At 39.3% G+C, this 20,663-nt stretch overlaps 1 protein-coding gene across 1 annotated transcript in view; it reads left to right on the plus strand.

Annotated features, from left to right (window-relative positions):
• ADAMTS18 (ADAM metallopeptidase with thrombospondin type 1 motif 18) overlaps positions 1-15,161 on the plus strand; it is an 80,929-nt gene extending 65,768 nt beyond the window's left edge. The window contains exons 18-22 of the mRNA XM_075039989.1: positions 4,037-4,241; positions 6,590-6,781; positions 7,144-7,356; positions 9,321-9,468; positions 13,119-15,161. Of these exons, the coding sequence (XP_074896090.1) occupies positions 4,037-4,241; positions 6,590-6,781; positions 7,144-7,356; positions 9,321-9,468; positions 13,119-13,234 (874 nt within the window). The 3' untranslated portion in view covers positions 13,235-15,161. The remainder of the gene's footprint in view (positions 1-4,036; positions 4,242-6,589; positions 6,782-7,143; positions 7,357-9,320; positions 9,469-13,118) is intronic.
• Positions 15,162-20,663: the final 5,502 nt, after the last annotated feature.

Here is a 20,663-nt window from a genome sequence, read left to right on the forward strand (position 1 = left end):
AACCAAATAAATCATCAGCAGTGCTCCTGATGCCCACAAAAATAAATATAAAGACACTGCCTATGTGAACAATCTTATTTTCTAAAAGACGTAAGAAAGGTGAGATGCAAAGACATTGATGTATAGATAAGCATTTAGAATCCAGCTGGTCTAAATCAATACAGGTCCTTTAAAAACAAGGGAGTTACACTGATTTATAGTAGCTGTGGTAGGGGTCCTTTGGAAAAAAAAAAAGTTGTGTGCTCATATAATTAAACAGAGTATTATATGGCTTAGAATATAAATGGGTGCCTTTAAGGACACATTGTCCACCTTTCTTCTGCTGTTTTTTTTTCATTTTTGGATTCCTGACTTTGCAACCTTAGCATTATTTTAATTTTATACTTCCATAGACACAGAAAAACTGTATTAAGTTGGACAAGACATTTTGACTTCCAGAACAGGAGATTTTCTAAAGCGATATGTTGAAAAAATTAAGAGTGTTTCAGTGGGAAATAAAGACAGTTGAAGATGCATTGAAGCGCACAGGCAACAGAAGGCAGAGGAAATGGAGGAAAGCTCTAGACCTGGTGTCATCTGCTGGTTTTACTCTGCAGTGATAAAAGCAATGAGTGGTAACAGCAATTGGCTAAGCCCACTCTCATACTTCATAAAATAACACATTTAATGAAGTTTAATAGGAAGCATTCCTCATCTCCCCCAAACCAGAAGAGGATGATGGAGCAAAGCAAAAAGATGTGTATGTTCTGCAGTGGCTTTGTTTTTACTTAAAAACCCATAGTTTGCAATATGTTGAACATAGTAAAAAATAGTCCAGTAATAGTTTGGAATTTCCTGCAAAATTTAAAGATTACAGCAGAGTACACAAAATCCAAATGGCAAATTATACACTATGACCACAAAATGCTAGAGATAAGGTTTAAATAATGGTAACACGTGACATGAGAGCCCCATGTTCCTGCTTCAGCAGTTTCTTTGGATTGCGTTTAGCCACATGATTTTCTCAATACCAATTTTAAGAAATCTTTGTAGCCAAACACAGTCTTCTCACATGTGACTCATCTTTTGCCAGAACTATTTTTATCCAATGAACTTAGTATCACGTAGACAGAAATGTATTGTCTGTGATGTTCCCAGGAGTCTTTTTAAGCTGTTTATGCTTACCTTTGTTTTGATGTGGCATTGCTATGCTATAAAGCTTCACCAAAATCATATTCATTTCTATTTACCACACACAAAGTTTCCATTTCTATTAACTGGAGATCCTGATGTATTTTGAACATCCACTGATATACCTGTCACTGAAAATGCTGAATATCCATTTTGAGACACAGTGCAATGTTTTCATGCTGAAATTGCTCTGGTATTCTTAGATTTACTACTTTAAAACACAATTAATGACTTGAACCCTGAAAAGAGTACAAAAATAATAACCATAAAAGCCCCAAGCCACCTCTAGGGAAAAAGAATTCAACTCACTAATTAGTTATTTTTAAAAACCTTAGGATATATTAATGTGTGGAGGATCTACATGTAGGCCCATGTCTAAAGTTAACAGATTGCCATTCAGCTGAGTGAAACTATGCCAGAATATCTCTGCTGAGGAATCTGCCCAGAAAGTCACGGCATGTAATATTTCCCATAAAACCGAGACTGCCAACATCAAAAAATGTAGTATTAATAAATACCATGGAGGAAACAAAGAATGCTTACTAGCCAGCAAATAAAGCAAACCCAAATACGGTAGGCATAATAGGCACGGGAAGGAGGTGAATAATAGATGAGATACAAGCGTGTCAGTTTTGTGACATGAAAGAGGCTCCAGACTTAAAAAGGTCAGTGAGGAATAATTACTGCATAGAACAAAGACTTATTAGTCTGAGTAGGAACAAACTACTGTCCCAACAGTAAGAACACAGAAAAGCACCAGTACTGCACGCTGTTGTTGTTGGATTTCAGAGCTGCCAAATCTGGTCATAATTATTTAGTTATTTGAGCTAATGAAAGATGCTCTTGGATCACAGCCCAGATAATCTTGGAAAATGGCTGTTTACTAGAGGACATTAAAGTAGGTTTATTGCCCTCTCCTCTGTGAAGAGGGGAACTTTCTGGGCAGTTATGGTGAACAAACTCTTAAAATGAACACTTTTGGTTGCTCTACCAATCACTGTTGTCAGAAACATCAAGGCAAACTAATTAAAAGTTGTAAAATGGATTAAAAGTATAACTTTTTTTCCATTAGTTTGTATTGCAACAGTCCAAATATTTATAAATCAGAGAAAAAGGGAACTTCTGACATGTTCTGGAATTACATAACTACTGACTTTTCACATTACAACTTCTTTGTCCTTAAATTAGTGCTTTTTATGTTCCCCACTACTTTTGGCAGTTAGTGAGGTTACTAGACTGAGAGTTGGGGTTTATTCTATTCCCAAAGGGATTTTTCCAAAATAGGCTTTTTATACATTTTTTACAACTTGAAATTAGCTTTGTTTTCAGGCAGATGTGAACAGACAGGCAAAGGGGATGCTGTTCATCTTTCACACAGTAAGAAAAGAAAAAACCAAAGCTTTCTTGTCATTCAAACTGTATGTAAGCAGCTATGCCAGTGGTCACAGGACTGATGCTGTAGGAAGTAGAATAGGCTAAGCAGTTGGATTTGAGAGGAGAACCTTTTCTGTGGCATAAACTATTAAAAATTTGTAAAACTGCTCTTTACAGTTTAATTTCAGTGCTGGGTCTCTGAATAAGAGTTCTCGACTTGAGTAATCATTTAGTCATCCATAATTTCCTTTGTTTCTTCACTTCTGTTTTCCTATCTAGTTGTTATTTATGGTCTTATGTTGTAAGCCTTCAAGGTCAAAGGCACCTGGTTGTATGTTTGCAAAGTGTTCCACAAAGGCTGGGGACCCACTCAATGCTTCAATAATAGAAATACTGAGCAGCTATTCACATTTCAAAACTGAACTTATCCTAAGCAATTGGCAATAATTCTTCAGACTTTGTGTAACTTCAGTGACATGATGCATAACTGAAGCATGCCTGTGACTGGAGTATAGATTTGGCCCACAGCTTTTGGTTAAATTTCCTCTGTTTTATTTAGATTTTACATCATCTGTTTGCCAAATTTATTAGTCTGAAGACATTTAAATCCTCAAGACACTAATGACAGGACTGCTGATTTTAGCAAGCAAGTTCTTTTTTGTGAATAGAGGCCAGTAAAGTTTGACATAAATACCACTGGACAGCACCATGCCAACATTTGTCGCCCTGTCTGAGTGTATCTACACACAAATATATTGGGAGGTACATGCTCAGCTAAATTGGCCCCATTCTTTCCCTGCCATGCCAGCTTTTCCTTTCTATCAGCTTAGGTGAATCTTCCTCCTCTGCCCTGTCTTCTGAGAGATGTAAAAAGGAAAAAATGTAACAACAAAGGGCAGAACTTTCCAATAATCAAATCGTATCGACTTACAGAACTCTCTCCATCTATCCGGATTCTTCCTTTGGTCTTGGATCTGTTAGTCTATCTGGAGGTCTCTTCAGCAGCTAAAGTGACGAAAGTGATCATCCTACCATTTCCTTAGAAAAGATTTTTCTTTTCCTGTTTTAGAGAGATTTTTTTCAATTAAAAGCACAGACATGGTTACAAAGGAATGGTGATTTGTTAGCCAGACCCTTAGATCTTCTGGATACTCCACCAGCCTCAATGGCAGCATCCCTCTCAGACCCCATGGAATTCCAGATTCCAGGTCAGATTCATAGGCAGGCTGGTTCTGGTAGATGAGAACATTAAGTAAGTAATACTAGTTGTTCTAGTTGTGTGACTTATACTTCATCCTAGCAAAATGTTCCATGCTTTGAAGACCGATTATGTAACTATGGCTTTCTGATTGCTGGAACAGGTATCGGTACATCAGAAGAGCAGGCTAAGCAGAATCCCTGAATAATTCACATTTGATAGGAGGCTCATATGTATTGATTTTATAAAGCTCATTGGACTCCTGTGTTTCTAACGTACATTTTCTCCTTTAAGCTGGTCAACAGGCGAATGGAGTGCATGCAGCAGATCTTGTGGAGGAGGGCAACAAAGTCGTCTCATTCAATGTGTTCAGAAAAGGGCCTTCCAAAGAGAGGAGGTAGTGGCCCATTCCCTGTGTCCTGTCAGCACCCCTACACAGGTGCAGATGTGCAACAGTCAGGACTGCCCACCTGAATGGAGCCCCGGCCTATGGTCTCAGGTAATTGGGAGAAAAACTTGTATTTTTGTCTGCTGGCATAATGAAAATATTGCCAAAAACAATGCTCAAAAAGAAGAACAGTGCAAACTTTGTGACGATCGGTATTTTGCAAGTGGCTCTTTCATGACGATAATATGTAAACTACATACATATTTTAACTAGCCTTCCTAAGTGCTCGGACAGGAGGGCTTGCCAGAAGTGCACATGTGGTGTCCTGTTTGGTACATATGAATAGATGGAGAATTTTTTCTGGTTTCATAACTTAAGGCTCTATGAATTCTTCAAAGCCATTAAGCCCCCTCTGAGATTACGTCCCACAGCAATATTGACTTTTCTCTGGGATGACAGGCAGTCAAGGAATGAAGTAGTATGTGGGGTTAGAGTTGCATATTAATGCACACATGTATGCGAGCTTTGGGTTGATAAATCTGTGATTTACATGTTCCCTAATCACTTCTGTACTTTTGCCTTTGTTAGAGTAACTATTCTACTGCAAGTAGAGTACTGCTGCAGTTAATTGCCATGAGGGGCATAAGGCCCCTGGGCAGATTCCTGTGTGTACACACCCTGATCTACAAACCTGCAAACTGCCTGACATTAAACCAGCCTGAGTTAAAAAACACACACATGCTTACACAAAACTCATCTCTGCTCTTTCTTTAACTACTGTTGATGCTGATATGAACTATTAATGTAAGGATAAATGGAGTACTGGGAAATTTGGGGTTTAAGAGAAAGCTGACAGTACACATACCAAAAGGAGCTATATCGTTTTTATTTTTCCATCTTCAAGGTGGATTTAAATTTACTGAAAAATCTATTACTTCTGTGTACACTTCTTGGAACTGTTACTCTTTAGGTGTTCAAGAACATCTTGACCTAAGCATTCCCAGCTGAGAAGCACAGACTGCCTCTCCAGGGGAGTGCCCTGTAATGGACTATGACAGATGAGTAACTACTCGATAGTCCGGGGAGTGCCCTGTAATGGACTATGACAGATGAGTAACTACTCGATAGTCCATCATAACAGAGTTTTAACACTCAAAAAGAAACTTTTTCTTGCAGTATATGTAAAGGAAGCCTTAGTGTCGCAGGAGATTATAAAAACCAGGTATGATGATTAGATACTTAAAAAGGAAGAACAAAGTCTTCAAACACATTCACATTTTCAAACCTTCCTTCTACTAAATTTAAAAAAAACCCCAAATTAACACATCCATTTTCCTCCTCTTTAAGAGGTGTACAATTCAAGTTTCAAATAAGCCTATGAAAATTAAGTTCACAATGCTGAAATGTACTGAACAGGCCTGTTGAACAAGTTAGTGAAGATTTTAAGATTCAGCTGTATCACAGGCTCAAAGGAGTTAAGAGGAAAAAAATGCAAAATACCCAGCCTCTCTACACAAATCAGAGTAAATTTAAATGAAAGGAATTTTTTGTTTGTTTTGGGGAAAGATTAAAACCATAGATTTTCAGCATGCAGATATTGCATCCTCAGTACAACTCTGCTTTCATGAAATCTTTCAAAAACATTTGTGATTTGATACAGATAGCAATAGTGCAGGATTCTGCTTTGGAATGTGCCCCTTAATTATTACTAAAAAGAAGAACAATTAGAAGAGGATGCAACAAGGTAGAAAGCTGGCAGCATTATTTCAGGGCTGTCTATTTCTTCATTTCATCACAAATGGCTCATTCATGCATTTTGTTGTATGCTACAGCAATGAAAACTATAGAATGTCTTTTCAACTGAACCACGGTTCAACAATGCATATTTATTCACTGGTGACTTGTCCTAAGCTTCAGCTGTAATCTTGGCAATTAAAATATTTTTGGTCAAACTTCTTAACCATTGTCTGTATGAGATTCTGTCCTGTAGTGAGATTCATTTGGTGAAGGAGTAATGTATAGATTCCCTGGGTAGTTTTCTCTGCCTCTATCTCACCCCTCTAGGCCAAGGTGAGGACAAAATAACAAATAGCCGAGAACATCTTGCCATGGGAGATTTTGCGATGGGAGGTTAGGACCAGCTTTCAACTATGCTGTCCAGGGAAAAAAGCATTTTGCTCACCAGTCCAACTTACCTCATCTATGGAAGAGAGATATTACTTATCTGTTCTACATGGGGGCTGTAAGAGTTCATAGTTTACATTAAGAAATCACTTAGAACAATGTTTTAGAAGCAACATACAGATGTTACTGTTACTTATTCACTAATAGAATTTCAAGTTTACTTACAATGGCAGCTACACAACACATTAGCCATGGTTTCTATGCTCTGCTGTAAAATACAAATAATGCCATTTTTCATTTCCTCTAGTTCAAATGAGTATTTCTTTCCATCACAGTGCTCCAAGACTTGTGGGAGAGGTGTTAAGAAACGGGATGTCTACTGCAAAAGTACCGGTTCTCCCAAGGTTAAAATCTTGCCTGACAGTATGTGCAGCAGAGACCATAAACCTGAATCCCAGCAGACCTGTGTGCTAGGACGCTGCCCCAAAAATGACCGACTCCAGTGGGTGATTTCTTCTTGGAGTGAGGTACGGTGGTGCAGTTACTGCCTTCCTTTGCTGCTCTTGGAAATGTTGACTCAGGGACACACACAAACCAAGTGGGGGAAAGAAAGATGGCTGTCATTTGAAAATCAGGTGTTCTAGGCAAGCCGCTATAAAAACAGAGTACTTTACATCCAGATGTAGACAGATGTACCCTGATGTCTTTGTTCTTCAGGACCTTCACTGACTTGGATTCATATTTCAGTTTACACATTATAAAACATAGTCTTTGTGGTTTTAGTTATATAATGCTTTTGTAGTTTTACATAATTCGGGCTCTCTTGCACATAGCACATTCTCCTTTATCTGAATGTGTTTATAGAAACACATGTACTTTGCCTTTGCAGTGCTCAGCCTCCTGTGGCCCAGGTGTACAAAAGAGAGAACTAAAATGTGGTGAGAAAAGCATCCATGGGAAATTGATCACCTTTCCACAGAGAAGATGTAGAAACATCAAGAAACCAAACACCGTCCTGGAAGAAGCTTGTAACAAGGGAGCCTGCCCATCGCTAACATTGTATAACATGGTGTCGGGCTGGTATTCCTCACCCTGGCAGCAGGTAGGAATGGGAAACCTTCTTGCCTCTCTCTCCCTGTCCTGGCTAGTGCTCTTTCTCCCGCACTATTTCACTTCTTGGCTTTTACGCAGTTTACAAAAGGAGCAAGTTTCTCTACATAGTAGTTCAAGTAGCATCCCCTAGTGCTTTTCACTACATGTCCTGGTTTCAGCTGGGATAGAGTTAACGGTCTTCCTAGTAGCTGGTACAGTGCTGTGTTTTGAGTTCAGTATGCGAAGAATGTTGATAACACTGATGTTCTCAGTTGTTGCTCAGTAGTGTTTAGACTATAGTCAAGGATTTTTCAGCTTCTCATGCCCAGCCAGGGCACCTGACCCAAACTGGCCAACAGTGTATTCCATGTCCCATCTAGTTTAGGAACTGGGAAGGGGGGGGCAGGGATTCGCTGCTCAGGGACTGGCTGGGTGTCGGTCGGCGGGTGGTGAGCAATTGCCCTGCGCATCATTTGTACATTTCAATCCTTTTATTACTTACTGTTGTCATTTTATTAGTGCTATCATTATCATTATTAGTTTCTTCTTTTCTGTTCTATTAAACCGTTCTTATCTCAACCCAGGAGTTTTACTTCTTTTCCTGATTTTCTCCCCCATCCCACTGGATGGGGGGGGAGTGAGTGAGAGGCCGCGTGGTGCTTAGCTGCTGGCTGGGGTTAAACCACAACACTACACAACATTAAAGAACAAAACAACTGCAATGCAACTGCTGAATCTTGGACAGTGTACCCACCGTAATTAGAAGCTGAGGTTGCGGTGCTGGGCTTAGAGAGCACCAAACCTAGAAAAGCCGCAGTATCATATGCCACAGATTGAATGCTAGCTGGAGTGGCACAAACACCTGGCTGGCCTAAGATGCCAAAGACCATGCCACTGTGACTGGCAATGTGAGTCCAAGCTACCTAGATTAAAGCTAGCTCCAGTCTTACACTGTGCTGTAGTCAAATGTCCGATTGTATGGAGGCGATATCTCCAGTACTAACAGTCCGCAGGCGACTCCTGCATGTAGCCATTCCCTAAGGAAGGTCACACCACTCAGCCACTGAAACATGATGCAGCTGGTCCACATCCATCATGTGCTTTGGTGCAGCTCAATTCTTTGTCCTGAAACTGAAGAATGTCACCTAAAAATGTTATTCATGCTCAAGAGGCACTACATTCCACGCTTATTTTCCAACAGTTTCTTCTCAGTCTTCCTCAAACTGCACTGTGGTTGAACTATTACATATCTATGTGCACAATGTATTTGAGGATCTGCACAGATTGCCTGGAATTCCCTAAATACTATGATTAATTATGGGATCAGTCTGTATTTGTTTCTACATTCTTGCAAACAAGCTTCTGTATTTCTGGAACTTATCTACTTTATGAGTCACATATCAATGGGACACACACTCATTTAATAACATTTACTTGAAACAATGTATGCCTGACAATTGTAATCAGATGAAAATGATCACATTTATCTTAAAGACAACTTTTCATGAAACACATACAAGTAAAAGGCTTATTCAGTTTAAAATACTTCATAGATCTTCCTGCAAATGCATAGTGTTTTTCCCCAGATACTGCCATAATTGTGGTTCCAATGGGAGTTTTATCTCTGTTCAGACAGCAGGATTGGGCCCAGAGGCTCAGAGTTCAAAAGAAATCACTGCAGACAATCAGGAACAGGTTTTCTGAAATGTTCAGTTTCTGTCTCGACGCCTAAGTAAGGAACCAAATTTTCAGCTGAGTCCTTAAATAACCAAACTTTCGGAAGGGAGACCAGATGCACGCATCTTTGAAAAGTTGTTCCTGATGGGGGTTGCTGAACAGCAACCCATCCAATCCTGACCTCTCTCTCTTTGGAAGTCTCTTCCAAAGTCCTTGAAAGTTACTCCTTTGGCTTTCATGGGCTCCCAGAGAGTCTCTGTAATGAAAGACGGCTTTGACTTCTTTTCCTCTCTACAGTGTACGGTAACATGTGGAGGGGGAGTGCAAACCCGGAGCGTACAGTGCCTGCGCCAAGGAAGACCAGCTTCTGGGTGCTTGCCCCATCAGAAACCAGCAGTCCTGAGAGCTTGCAATACTAACTTCTGCCCAGTCCCTGTGAAAAGAGGTAAAACTCAGCTCTGCGTGCTGCAGCAGGGTTGGCTGCTTAGAAATCTGTATCCAGCAAAAATCACCTTTTCCAGTTACACCTGCTGAAGAGTAGTATCTGTCATGTTCCTTCATAAACTTTCCAGCTTTACAGTTACTCTCTAATACTACAACATCTCTCTTCTCAAAGTGAACCCTCTTAAAGCAGACTTGAGAGTATAACTGACACAGGAGATTTTAAAAACAAGGATATGTTAAAAAAAAAGTACGTAAAAAAGTTATGCCATTTGGTTCTGAGCTGCATCTTTATTCTATCTTTAATAACAGAAGCATCCTATGCTGGTACTGTTTTATGATTAAAAATAGCAACTTTTGAACTAAGCAATGAGAATTTGCCATTTATTTTTAGTCTTCCGAAGCCCTCCCAAGCTTCAGATTGCACTCATGTCCTGGGAGTCGAAAAATGCTTTGTCTAGAATGTACTTCTTTTCTTACTGCTTCTGATTAGCGTATGACATGCAGTCAGGCAACATGAAATTAAGCTCTGTCCCCAGTTGTGTGTCTGCTGTATCCCTCTCCACCTCTTCAGTGTGTTTTGCAATTCTAGAGAAGCAGGGGGAGCAAGAGGCTTTGTGTCACTCTGAATGATGGAAGGGGAGTTCTCGCAGAACCACCACAGAAAGAGCATGGTGCGTTAGCCCCAGCCCATATATTTGCTTACAAGCTGATTACAGTTTTCACTGTGGGAAAAAAGCTCATGGAGGTCTGGGTTTGTCCCATATAACACAGTTATCTAGGTATGCTAAAGCACTTTAAATGTTAACTTCCAAAATACTTTATATCTCTATAAAACCTAGGCCGGATTGCAAGAGCAAGGTGGTAATAGAGTTGGGAGCAAAGGTCACGCTCTGGCCCTGCATCTTGTAAATTGACATTAGCCAACCACCCCCCTCACCTGTACTGATTCCTGGCATTCACTGTGCACAGAAACCCCGTAAAACCCAGTGATATCTTAACAGACCATTCTACTGCAGCAACTCAAGACAGGCAGAGTATCAAACTGATGCATCAGGGGACCTGAATCCAAACAAGGATCTATAGATGAAATGGTCCTAAAAGGGATAAGTAAATAGCTCTGCTGTTTTTATAAGTAAATGTTCTTCCTACTTCAAATTAACCTTCCCAAAAAGTTCTGCTGTACTTTGGAGTTTCTGTATTACATCCTTTTCTGTCACGATACAGCAAGCACTTTTCTTTCACCCCTGCCTTCCTCTGCTATATTTCATGTCTGGAGTAATGTCTGTTATTAATTTTGGCCTTGGCCTGTTTCTCTCTCTCCTCACATCTGCAGGAGCCCTTTCCCCTTTATTATAACTGGGTCTTCAGGCTCTAGAGATCAATTATCTCTTCACTGCTTTCTAACTTTCTGTCTAAACCAGCAAAAAGAGAGGGAACCAGCTGTGCTGGAATCACATTGAAGCAAATCAGTCTCTATTATCAGCCATGCAGCTCCAGCTCAGTGATCACAGTCAAGAAATTTATGTTTCGGGGAGAGTTTACACACTTTCCTAGACAAACTGGGTCATTTCCATCCCTCTGTTAGATGCAGTTACGGTCACCATAACTCCTAGTAAATCCAACTGCTTAAAATGAATGAAAATTTAAACAACATTTAAATACTTGAGTAAATAGAAATAAGGGACGGACAGCCTGATCCACATCCATTGAAGTTTGTGGGACTCTTTGTGTTCATTCCAATGGTCTTTGGATTAGGTCCCAAGAGTAAAGTTTATGGCCATACCTCTGTAATGTTAGCATTGCACTCCAATCTTCAAAAGGGACATAATGATTTATTAACATTGCCTCCTTAGTGCTTATAATTTTTTTTTGAACAGTAATTTGTAATTTTTGAAAATTTACCTTTCCATGGCAGGAGAGCTTCTTCCTGACTTAATCAGAAAGCTTTCCTCTCTTTGTGCTGTGCATGTTTTTCATATGTTGTCTGCTTTGCATCCTCCCAGCGGCAAATTCTGTCTGGTGGACAGCAGATGAAGTAACGTGAAAGCTGGTGCTGAACTCCCAGTTGCACCCCTACTGACCCTCAGTCAAGACTAGAAAGGCAATGCTGTGGAGTGGGAAGGCTGCTATTCAGTACTGAGCTTCCTAGTTCCTGGACAACTGTTTGTTCAAAGACAGTATTTTCTTTACATACCATTAGCATTTACAGACAGGCAAATGTTTCTAAAAACTGAGGAATAAAAGAGCATCTTTAAAAAAAATTATCATTATTAAATTATTTTCTTATTCATTCAAATAAATTTGAGGGTGATAAAGGTACACAAAACCACCTTTGCCATCATATAAAAGGGAATCAAAAAAAGCAAAAAGTGGTGACTAATCAAAATAAGTTCCTATAGAGAGACAGAGATGACTCCTGGCCCACAGAATATGAAGAAGTTGTCTGTGCTATGTGAGGGAGCATTTATCTTCTGTGACTCAACTTAGCTGATCTAAGAATGCAGACAACAGTGGCTAGATTTTTCTTCACTGTCTCCTTGTAAATTCCTTTTATTGACCATGTAAACAGTAGTTCTGAGAGTCAAATGGAATCTTTTCCCATGCTCACAGGAGATTTCAGTTTAGCTATAAATTTTGCTAAACCTCATCTAAATGTCTTACTGCTCTCTCAGACATGGTGAATTTGTTTATAAATCATCCATATGAATCATCACTCTGCTCTTTTAAAGAAACATAAAGCATCTACTACAAAACTGTAGAAAGGAGCAGCTATGAAATGTTTTTAAAGCGACCAGGCAGTGTGTATAAATGATCTGTACATAACTTTACATGAAATAAAATCATAATTGAGAAATATGGTTTATTTGTATTTGTAATTAAAAGCTGGGCTTTTCAGAACTAAACATCGTCAGCCTGTCTCTTTTCCCATTGCAGTTAAGATTTCACCAACATGGCAAGTCCTAAAAGCCTGATTCATGCCCCCTAACTAAAGTGTCCAAGAAGAGAGATTTCTTAGGCTCCCTGCCTCGTCAAATGGAGAGAAATAAGTCCCTCTAGAAAGTGTTGGAACGCAAACACATAGCAGAGCACTTTGGGCACACATCTACACAAAGTAGGGTCCATGAGTTCAGATTTCCATGCATTTTGTGTGTACATGTACATGCACATACACTCAAAGCTGACACTACTTTGAGGTGCAGGTAAACTCCATGCGATGATGATGGCAACAAGCAATCAGCATCAAGCATGGAGCAGGCTCATTTGTACAAGTACCTGGCTTTAGAACAACACTTGTAATCAGAGATGAAAACACAGATGACTCTTATTATCCTGCACAGTGGAACTTCCTCCTGTTTTTCTGAACTTCAAAGCGTGCTCCTCATTTTTTAATTCCTTTAGCCTCTGACCTCCTATTGTATTAGCTCTATCTCCATCAGTTTAATCTCTTTTAACAAATCAAACATCTCTTAACAAATTAAAAAAGAAACTAGTATTTTTGAGATGAAAACTAGTTCATGGTTCTTCTTTGAATTTAGTCACCCGTCATGTTTTTAATATTACCAAATGCATACAAGTGTGCGGAAATATTGCCTGACTCATAGACTTGCTAAAACACGGTCTCACCATATTGCTTGGATTTCTCTCCTTCAGATGATCCTTCTTGTGTGGATTTCTTCACTTGGTGTCATCTGGTACCCCAGCATGGTGTCTGTAACCACAAATTTTATGGCAAGCAATGTTGTAAATCATGCACGAAGAAGAACTGATAGCAGCGTGTTACATGAACCCTTCAGTGACAGGATTCTCCTCTTCAATTTATGTTGGAATTAACTTTGCTTTGAGGCAAGACATGGTGCCACATAAACCACTGATGGAAGAGACATTTTTTCTAAGGGAATGTCTGAGGTACAGTAATTGTTCGATATATGTTGAAAAAGGAATGTTTCTTTCTTTTTTTTCTTTATTTACTGACCTCACTAAAGTACAGGGTACTATGGATCACTTGAACACTGAGACTCGAGGGGCAATTCTTTCTCTAAAAGTGTTTTTTTGCACTGTCATATGTTATGAGGAAGAAATTAAGGCAAGGAAGCCTTTTCTGGCTAATTTACCAGAATGCAAAGCAAAGGAGATCGGGAGCTCAAGAGGGAAGGTTACAGCATGGCAGCATGACAGATCGCACTATCAAAAGCATTTCCTTTCCTATTTTTTTTATGATCCTATCGTCCCAGGGTAAGGAAGCTGTTTACTGCCACTTTCACAGAAAGACATTCAAATGGCTGTTGTCTGGAGAATGCAGCGTCACACGTGTGACCACAAGAAGTAAATAGTGCACTACAAAGATATATGGTGCTTCTCTATTAGACTTGCTGCTGGAAAAGCAAGTTTTGCGTTGTGCTAATGTTTTTATTGTTTTGAAGAATTCATTTTCTGCTTTGTGTAGAAACTCAGAGGTGGTTAACTAGTAACTTGAAATGTATTCCTAGAAATATTCAGCTTTAGAATATTTGGACTTTTAATATTGCTGTGTTACAAGTAAAATAGAATTTCATATTTCAACTAACTAACTCAAGGAACTCAGATTTATTGAGCTCAATGGTTATGTTTTCAACTTTCTAAGCTCATTAGATATGTAATTTTAAAATTTAAACTTGATATTTTAAAGTAGTTTTTTTCAGAAGCTAGGTTGTTTGAATGCCAAGATACTGAAGAATGTCTTCCTTTTAATCTTAAATCTCTCTGTGAATTTTGATTCATCCATTATCTAAAGGAAGTAACAAGAATATTACAGTCCATTAATTCATGCTAAACTTCTCTAAATAGTTATTTATTCACACAGGTTATATGAAAAAACAAAAGAAAAAGTGGATGATTTACTCTAACCAAATAAAAGTCAATTCTATTTTTATATATTCTCCTAAAACTTTTATTTAGTTCAGAATCCACCAGCAAACAAAAGAAATGTAAACATAATGCTATTTGTAATGATTCAGTATCGAGATGTTCAGTGACACTATATATCAGATGGTACAATTTTTAAAGTTTCTGCATTGAAAAAATACCCAACCTATTTGCCAAACCCATTCTGAGACAGAGCTGTGTTCTACTGTAATTTTCTGGGGAGTGCCTATGAGGGACATATTTATCTAATTCCACCCAATCCCACAACTTCGTTTGATGAATGTAGTTCAGTTTTACTGTTTTTTTAAAGTATCGTTTCAGCGTAAGATTAGCCAGCTCAGCACTAATGCCAGACAGTGGTCATTTAAAATTAGCAGTTCCTTCTGCAACAATTTAAATTAAAAACATGTATTCTGTGATACTTTAAGAAATGATGATTGGAAACATATCTCAACCTACACCGCTCTGTCTTGATATTGGACATTGTATAATTATGACCTTTTTTCTAGGAAAACTACAAGGGTTTTTTTTGTTTCATTTTTATAATTGTGTCCTTTTTATTATTTGATGTAAAATAATTAATTTATTAATGCATAGCTTTTCCTTTATATTTCTTTGCTCGCTTCCTTAAGTGACAACTGAGGGAAGAAAATGGTAGTGTCACACAGTATGAATTATGGTGTAAAAAAAAGCAAAAAATATAAGTGTAATATTTAATTATTTTATAAGCTTTGTAATAAAGTACTCTAACTGTTTCATTATATTTGGAATTGTAAAATTCATGAATAAAATACGGAGGTTATAAGTAAACGTCAAGTAATATAAGTGGTGTATGCATTCATTTGCATTTACGTTGATTGTCCCATAGTATCTTCAAGTACAACATTATTCTGTTTTCTTCTGCTACGTAATTGGTTAATGCCTGCGACTCTGAGCCTGCGCCAGTTCTGTGGCGGGGTAGCGACAAAAGCTGCCCACAAGAAAAGCCTGTTCTTTGGGGCAGTGGAAGTTTAGCCACCATAGCTAAGTGTGACCTCTCTGCCTGACCATGCCCCTACCATTCAGGTCTCGTATGGGTTAATATTGGCGGGGAACCCGAAACAGTGGATTTGAGTGTTAACAAGCCATTATGATGAATGAGATGAAGGTCACTCCTTTCAGGCACTCAAAGTCAGGCATATGTGCTAAGGTCATGTGAAACTTCTCTACTTTTGAAGGTCCCATTATGCTGGCAAGTGAGGAATGTGCGACTGGTTATTCAACAGAGTGAATATATTGTAGTTGCCTTTTAAGAGCAGAAGATGTTTCTCATTTGAATGACTACACTACCATTGAAGAAGCTGGCTTGGATTGCGCCCATTTCAGGCACAAAAAGGCAAAATGGACACAACTTCATGGTTTTATTTTCATAACAACACAAAAGCTAAAATGCACAAAAATACAGTTGCCCCCCCATGTGCAAGACAAAACTGACCTATCCCTTCTCTCACCAAAGACAGTGGAAACTTGTCTGTCACAGAACCACATGATTCTTCCCCACATGTATTTATCTGCAAGGTGGTTTGCAAGATTAGAAGCATCATTCAACATAGCATGAGGTTTTACAGCCTCTCCCATCTGCCTGGGGATACTTTATTTTTCTAAAAATGACTCAGCTAAGAAGTTTCCAAGCCAATCCCTAGTACGGACTACCTGGATTCACTGGATCATTTCATATGCACATATATTCTCTAACATATATTTGCCACTTTTCCCTTCATTCACCATCACTCAGTTCTCTGACAACAGCAAGCTATACTGAGTATTGGTGCTAGGAAACACCGAGCATGCTTCTGACCTACACTATAATCTAGTAGGCAATAATATGCAATAGATCAGTCGGCTCCTGAAGGATTCCCAGCAAGCGCTCTTTTGAACATGATTTGGACTACTGAGTTAGATAATTAATATGTCCACACAAGAATTCAGACTCTAAACTGCTTTGTGTTCTGGGCTAGAATTTTGGAATTAAAATGAACCAACGGTTGTAAGTGAATTACAGTGTTGGAGATGGATGTTGAAAGAGGAACTATTGCATAAAGATGTGCTATTGTGTGGTTGGATCAACCCCAAGTCCACAACTGTTTCATTGCTGAGCCCTTACAACGATATTTGGTATACAAAGCTTGGCAGTCTTCTAGAAGTATATTGCTGCAAGGCTCACTTTATAAAGCAGAATGGGGTCTTTTCACAAAGGAATAGCTCCGTTTCCTGTAGTCAGATTTCATCACTCAGGTAAAGGATGCATCTGCCTAAAACTCAAACAGATATTTAATGAATGGCTTGATTGTGTAAATCAAACTCAGCTATCTCGGATGCCCAGAAGACATGAAATGTTGGAGACAGATGAACGTTTCACTGCATGTGGTTTTACGGTAACATGATCCATAACACATATTTCCTTTATTTTTCAGCAAATCCTATTCAAAAGCATCAATAAAATAAATTAACGTTATTATTTCTATTGTAACAGAAGTCCAACCCTACTGAGTCACTGGGATCCCATTGTGTACAACACTGTATACACATGTATACAGTCCTGAGTGTAGAACAAAAAACAATAGGAAAAGAACATGTTAACAGTGAACTCATTGTGATTAGGAGAAAAAGTGTTGCTCGTGGCTCACTGTCTGTCTGGACACTGCAGAACATTTCAAAGGCAGCTCCATGCAGATAAGATCTGAAAGAGCAATATTGAGGAACTTTGTCTTGACTCTGTTTTGAAAGCAAATGCTGAGCATTGCTGAGGTCCGAGAGGATAGTAGAGGGGAAAGGCAGTAGGGAAGCTGGGATACAGTGGAATGAATCAAAAATGAGGTGTGTTCAATGCTGAGTCCTAACCAAGACAGTGACTATCGTGAGAGGAAAGCAATACATATGAATCATTCCAACTGTTAGCCTGGCAGTTATCGGGGACTACGGAGATGTGAGTTTTTGGCAAAGCAGTAAGTCTTCTTTCCATAAAAAAAACGTTCTGAAATAAGGAGATGCAGCTGCTAGAAAAAGAACTTAAATTCCTCCCCAGCCAATATTGTATGAACATCAGCCAAATCAAGCTGACCTTCCTGTCTACTTCCTACACACTGTGCTTCGCTATCATAGATATTCTTCATCCCCTGCTCTTCAGAACAAATCCAGGGCTGGGCTGGGCTAGAACATGTCTGTTGATGTATATCACATTCCGAACTTCTTCACCTTGCAGCTTACAAATAACACTTGCTTCCCACAGGAACAGGCAGCAACAGACCAGTAGCGGGGCCGTATTGATTCTCAGACTCGCACTGCAAGTGGTACAGATGCGGGCTGCTATTAACAGCATTTGTATTGCATTGCCCGTGGGAAGTCATTGCCTCTGCCCTGGGTGGAGGTAATCAGAAGCACACTCTGGCCCGAAGAGCTTGCCTTCTAGCAGCCAGCATACACCAGGCAGAACTAAGGGAAGTAGTGTGCTTGTTTTCCATGAGAGATACCGGGGCAGAAACAGCCTGAACGTCCCAGCTGGGCTGAACCAGAGACAAAAACCTGAATTTCTCAATTCACGATGCAATGTAGTAACACCAAAACCAGTTTTCCTCATGCTCTCTGAAGAAAAGCATCTATTATGGGACCTATACTTCAAACTATGAAATATTTTACGTACTTGCTGTTCAATAATAATAAGTATTCAACCATGAGCAGAATCTGTTCAAATTTCTGGATTCTGCCAATGGAGGCAGAAACCTGCACCTAAGCCCTAACTTCCAGGCTTTCTAAGCATTAAATCCAGCTGTTGCCACCATACATTTCAGTCTTAACACTGTTGTGTACCCACTGCAATTAAGACAGACCTTTAGTACCCCTTAGGTGACTTGGGCTGACAAGCATTAATTTATTATGTTCTGTTGTAATAATGTTCACTAATCCTTTCATAATAACATAGGAGAGCTGACGCAAAAGTTCATTCGAAAAGAATATGAAAGGGTTTATAATGGAAATGTTTACTCATGATGTTCTTACCTATGGGAAGCAAACAGATTTCAGAGAAAAGCATACACAAGAACTCCTTTTTTTGGGATCTTCACCTTCTCGTATCACCATAATACCTGAATTAGGTCTGTGTAACAGGGGAAACTGAAGGCATTCTCCCCAAAGCAGGAATCCCCTGCCAGCCCTCCCATGCTTCCATGGAAATAATGGCCCTTTACTAGCTCTACTTAGATTCTAGTTGAAGAGATTCAGGATATCTGCAGAATTCAAGAGTTGTTCTTGTACAAAATACTTAATCCTATCTATAATGCCCTTTCTGACCAACTGTCATAGTGCTTTTAGCATGGTAATGTATCGCAGCCATCCTGATTCCTCACCTCAGGCACTGCAGGACACTGCAATGATACCCAGGATTCCTGCAGGGCTCAAGCAGAGGGGGCACCTGAACACAGAAGTGCCTACATGTTCCTTCCATAAGGAGAGATGAGACAAAATGCCATTAATGTTTTCCCTGGATGCAGTTATGACTCGTCTCACAGGAAAAGCCATTCTGGTGCAAGGTGTTCCCCAGAGCACCAGAACTCACATTTCCACATTGCATATTCAACGTAACTGTTGAGCAAGTAATAAGTAATTGAGGTCTCTATTTCCTCAAAATGTACTACCAAAAAGGATTTTTATAAGCTACTAAACAAAGTATTTTGTGGCTTTTGAGAGATGAAATATAACTTTTGATTGAAAAAGACAGAATAAGCTTTCCAGGTATATTTTTAATATCCAAACAGATATCTCACTGATTTTTTCCCCAAATGATACAAATAGATAAACCCTGCAGAAAGTGCTCATAGATTATTCATTGTATTAATGATATGTCACTATTTATCCACAGGGACTGAATAAGATTCAACATACAAATCATTATTTCACCCTCCACAAAAAGATGCTCTACTTCCAAGTCCATTAAAGGAATTCTAACTTTCAAAGAATTTACTTTAACTGTACAGCATCCTCCATTGATAGATAATATTTTTAACTGGATCAGAACATCTCACTTCTAGCCAGAGATATTGCCTGTCAGCAGAAAGCTCACCAGCTCAGACTTTGTAAAAATACACTGCAAATGCCAAGTGGCCCAGAACTACCATGACTTACTCATTCTTGTCTTTGCTGGTGTGTGGGGAAAGGTCAACCAACACAGACAATAACAGGCTGTAAACACAGCTCTCTCCAATTAAATGTAGTATATACTTCTTCAAACTGTATCATTTACCACAATTTAATTTTGAGGGTTTTGGTGTGCACTTCCAAAATACTAGTTGCAAAACCAAAATTGTATGTAAACAAACTGGAACATCTAATTTGAAAAGCATTCAGCTATTGAGTAAGACCGTCAGATGGTATATGGGCTACTGTGATATACATCCACCATATTACATGTTCTGAACTTGAATTGGTGTTGTGTCTTGTGGCCAGTTAACATCTAATGCTGACTTTTCTTTTTTTTTTTGTTTCTCAATTGCAATGGAACTTGTCATGAACTTTTTATAAGCTTATGGGTCAGATAAGCACACAGCTTGCTCAAGGGTCAGCAACAGCCTCCTAATCTCTAGCTAGGCTAGACCTATGTTACATCAGCCACAGTGATTCAAGAGCTTACCACTGCAACTCTCGGGTAGCTAATATAAAACACTTAACTCACTAAGACACATTTAACATCTGGCACACTCATCAGTCATTTCATTTATTCCTTAGCACAGTGATTCAACCCTAGAGCTCACACGGTTTTGAGAATCCTGCTCAGTTTCACCAGTCATATTGCTGTTTGAAAGGCAGAGCTAAAGCCTCCACGCCTCCCTGCCACAGCGCAGTGCTGCAGGTTGGTTGCGAGCACTGGTGAAAAAACTTCATCTGAGCTAAGCAGCTGAGAAGCCAGAATTTCACAGAACTGCTTACATTAACAGGTGAGGGTTGATGCCAGAGCTATAAATTAAAGTTTGGTATTGCAGGGCTTCTGAGCTTTGACCTGCTGTGATCAACAACTGCGAGGCTGAAGGGAGGCCAGGCTGACCTGTGTTTGCTGCACAGTATTTGCACTGCATGGAATTTGACCCACTCTTCAGTGTTTCTGCTGGTCTTCAGCAGGGACCAGGAATGGGTTTTTCATCTTGAAGTATAACTTGGAAACACAAAATAGAAGGGAATTTATCTTCTGACTGACAAAAAACAGAGATGAGATACTGTACAGGATTTGCTGATACTCTCTTGTTCTTGGTTGAGTGATTTGCTTGC

Source organism: Buteo buteo, chromosome 11, assembly GCF_964188355.1.
Source record: "Buteo buteo chromosome 11, bButBut1.hap1.1, whole genome shotgun sequence".
In the NCBI taxonomy this organism is placed as follows: Eukaryota; Metazoa; Chordata; class Aves; order Accipitriformes; family Accipitridae; genus Buteo; species Buteo buteo.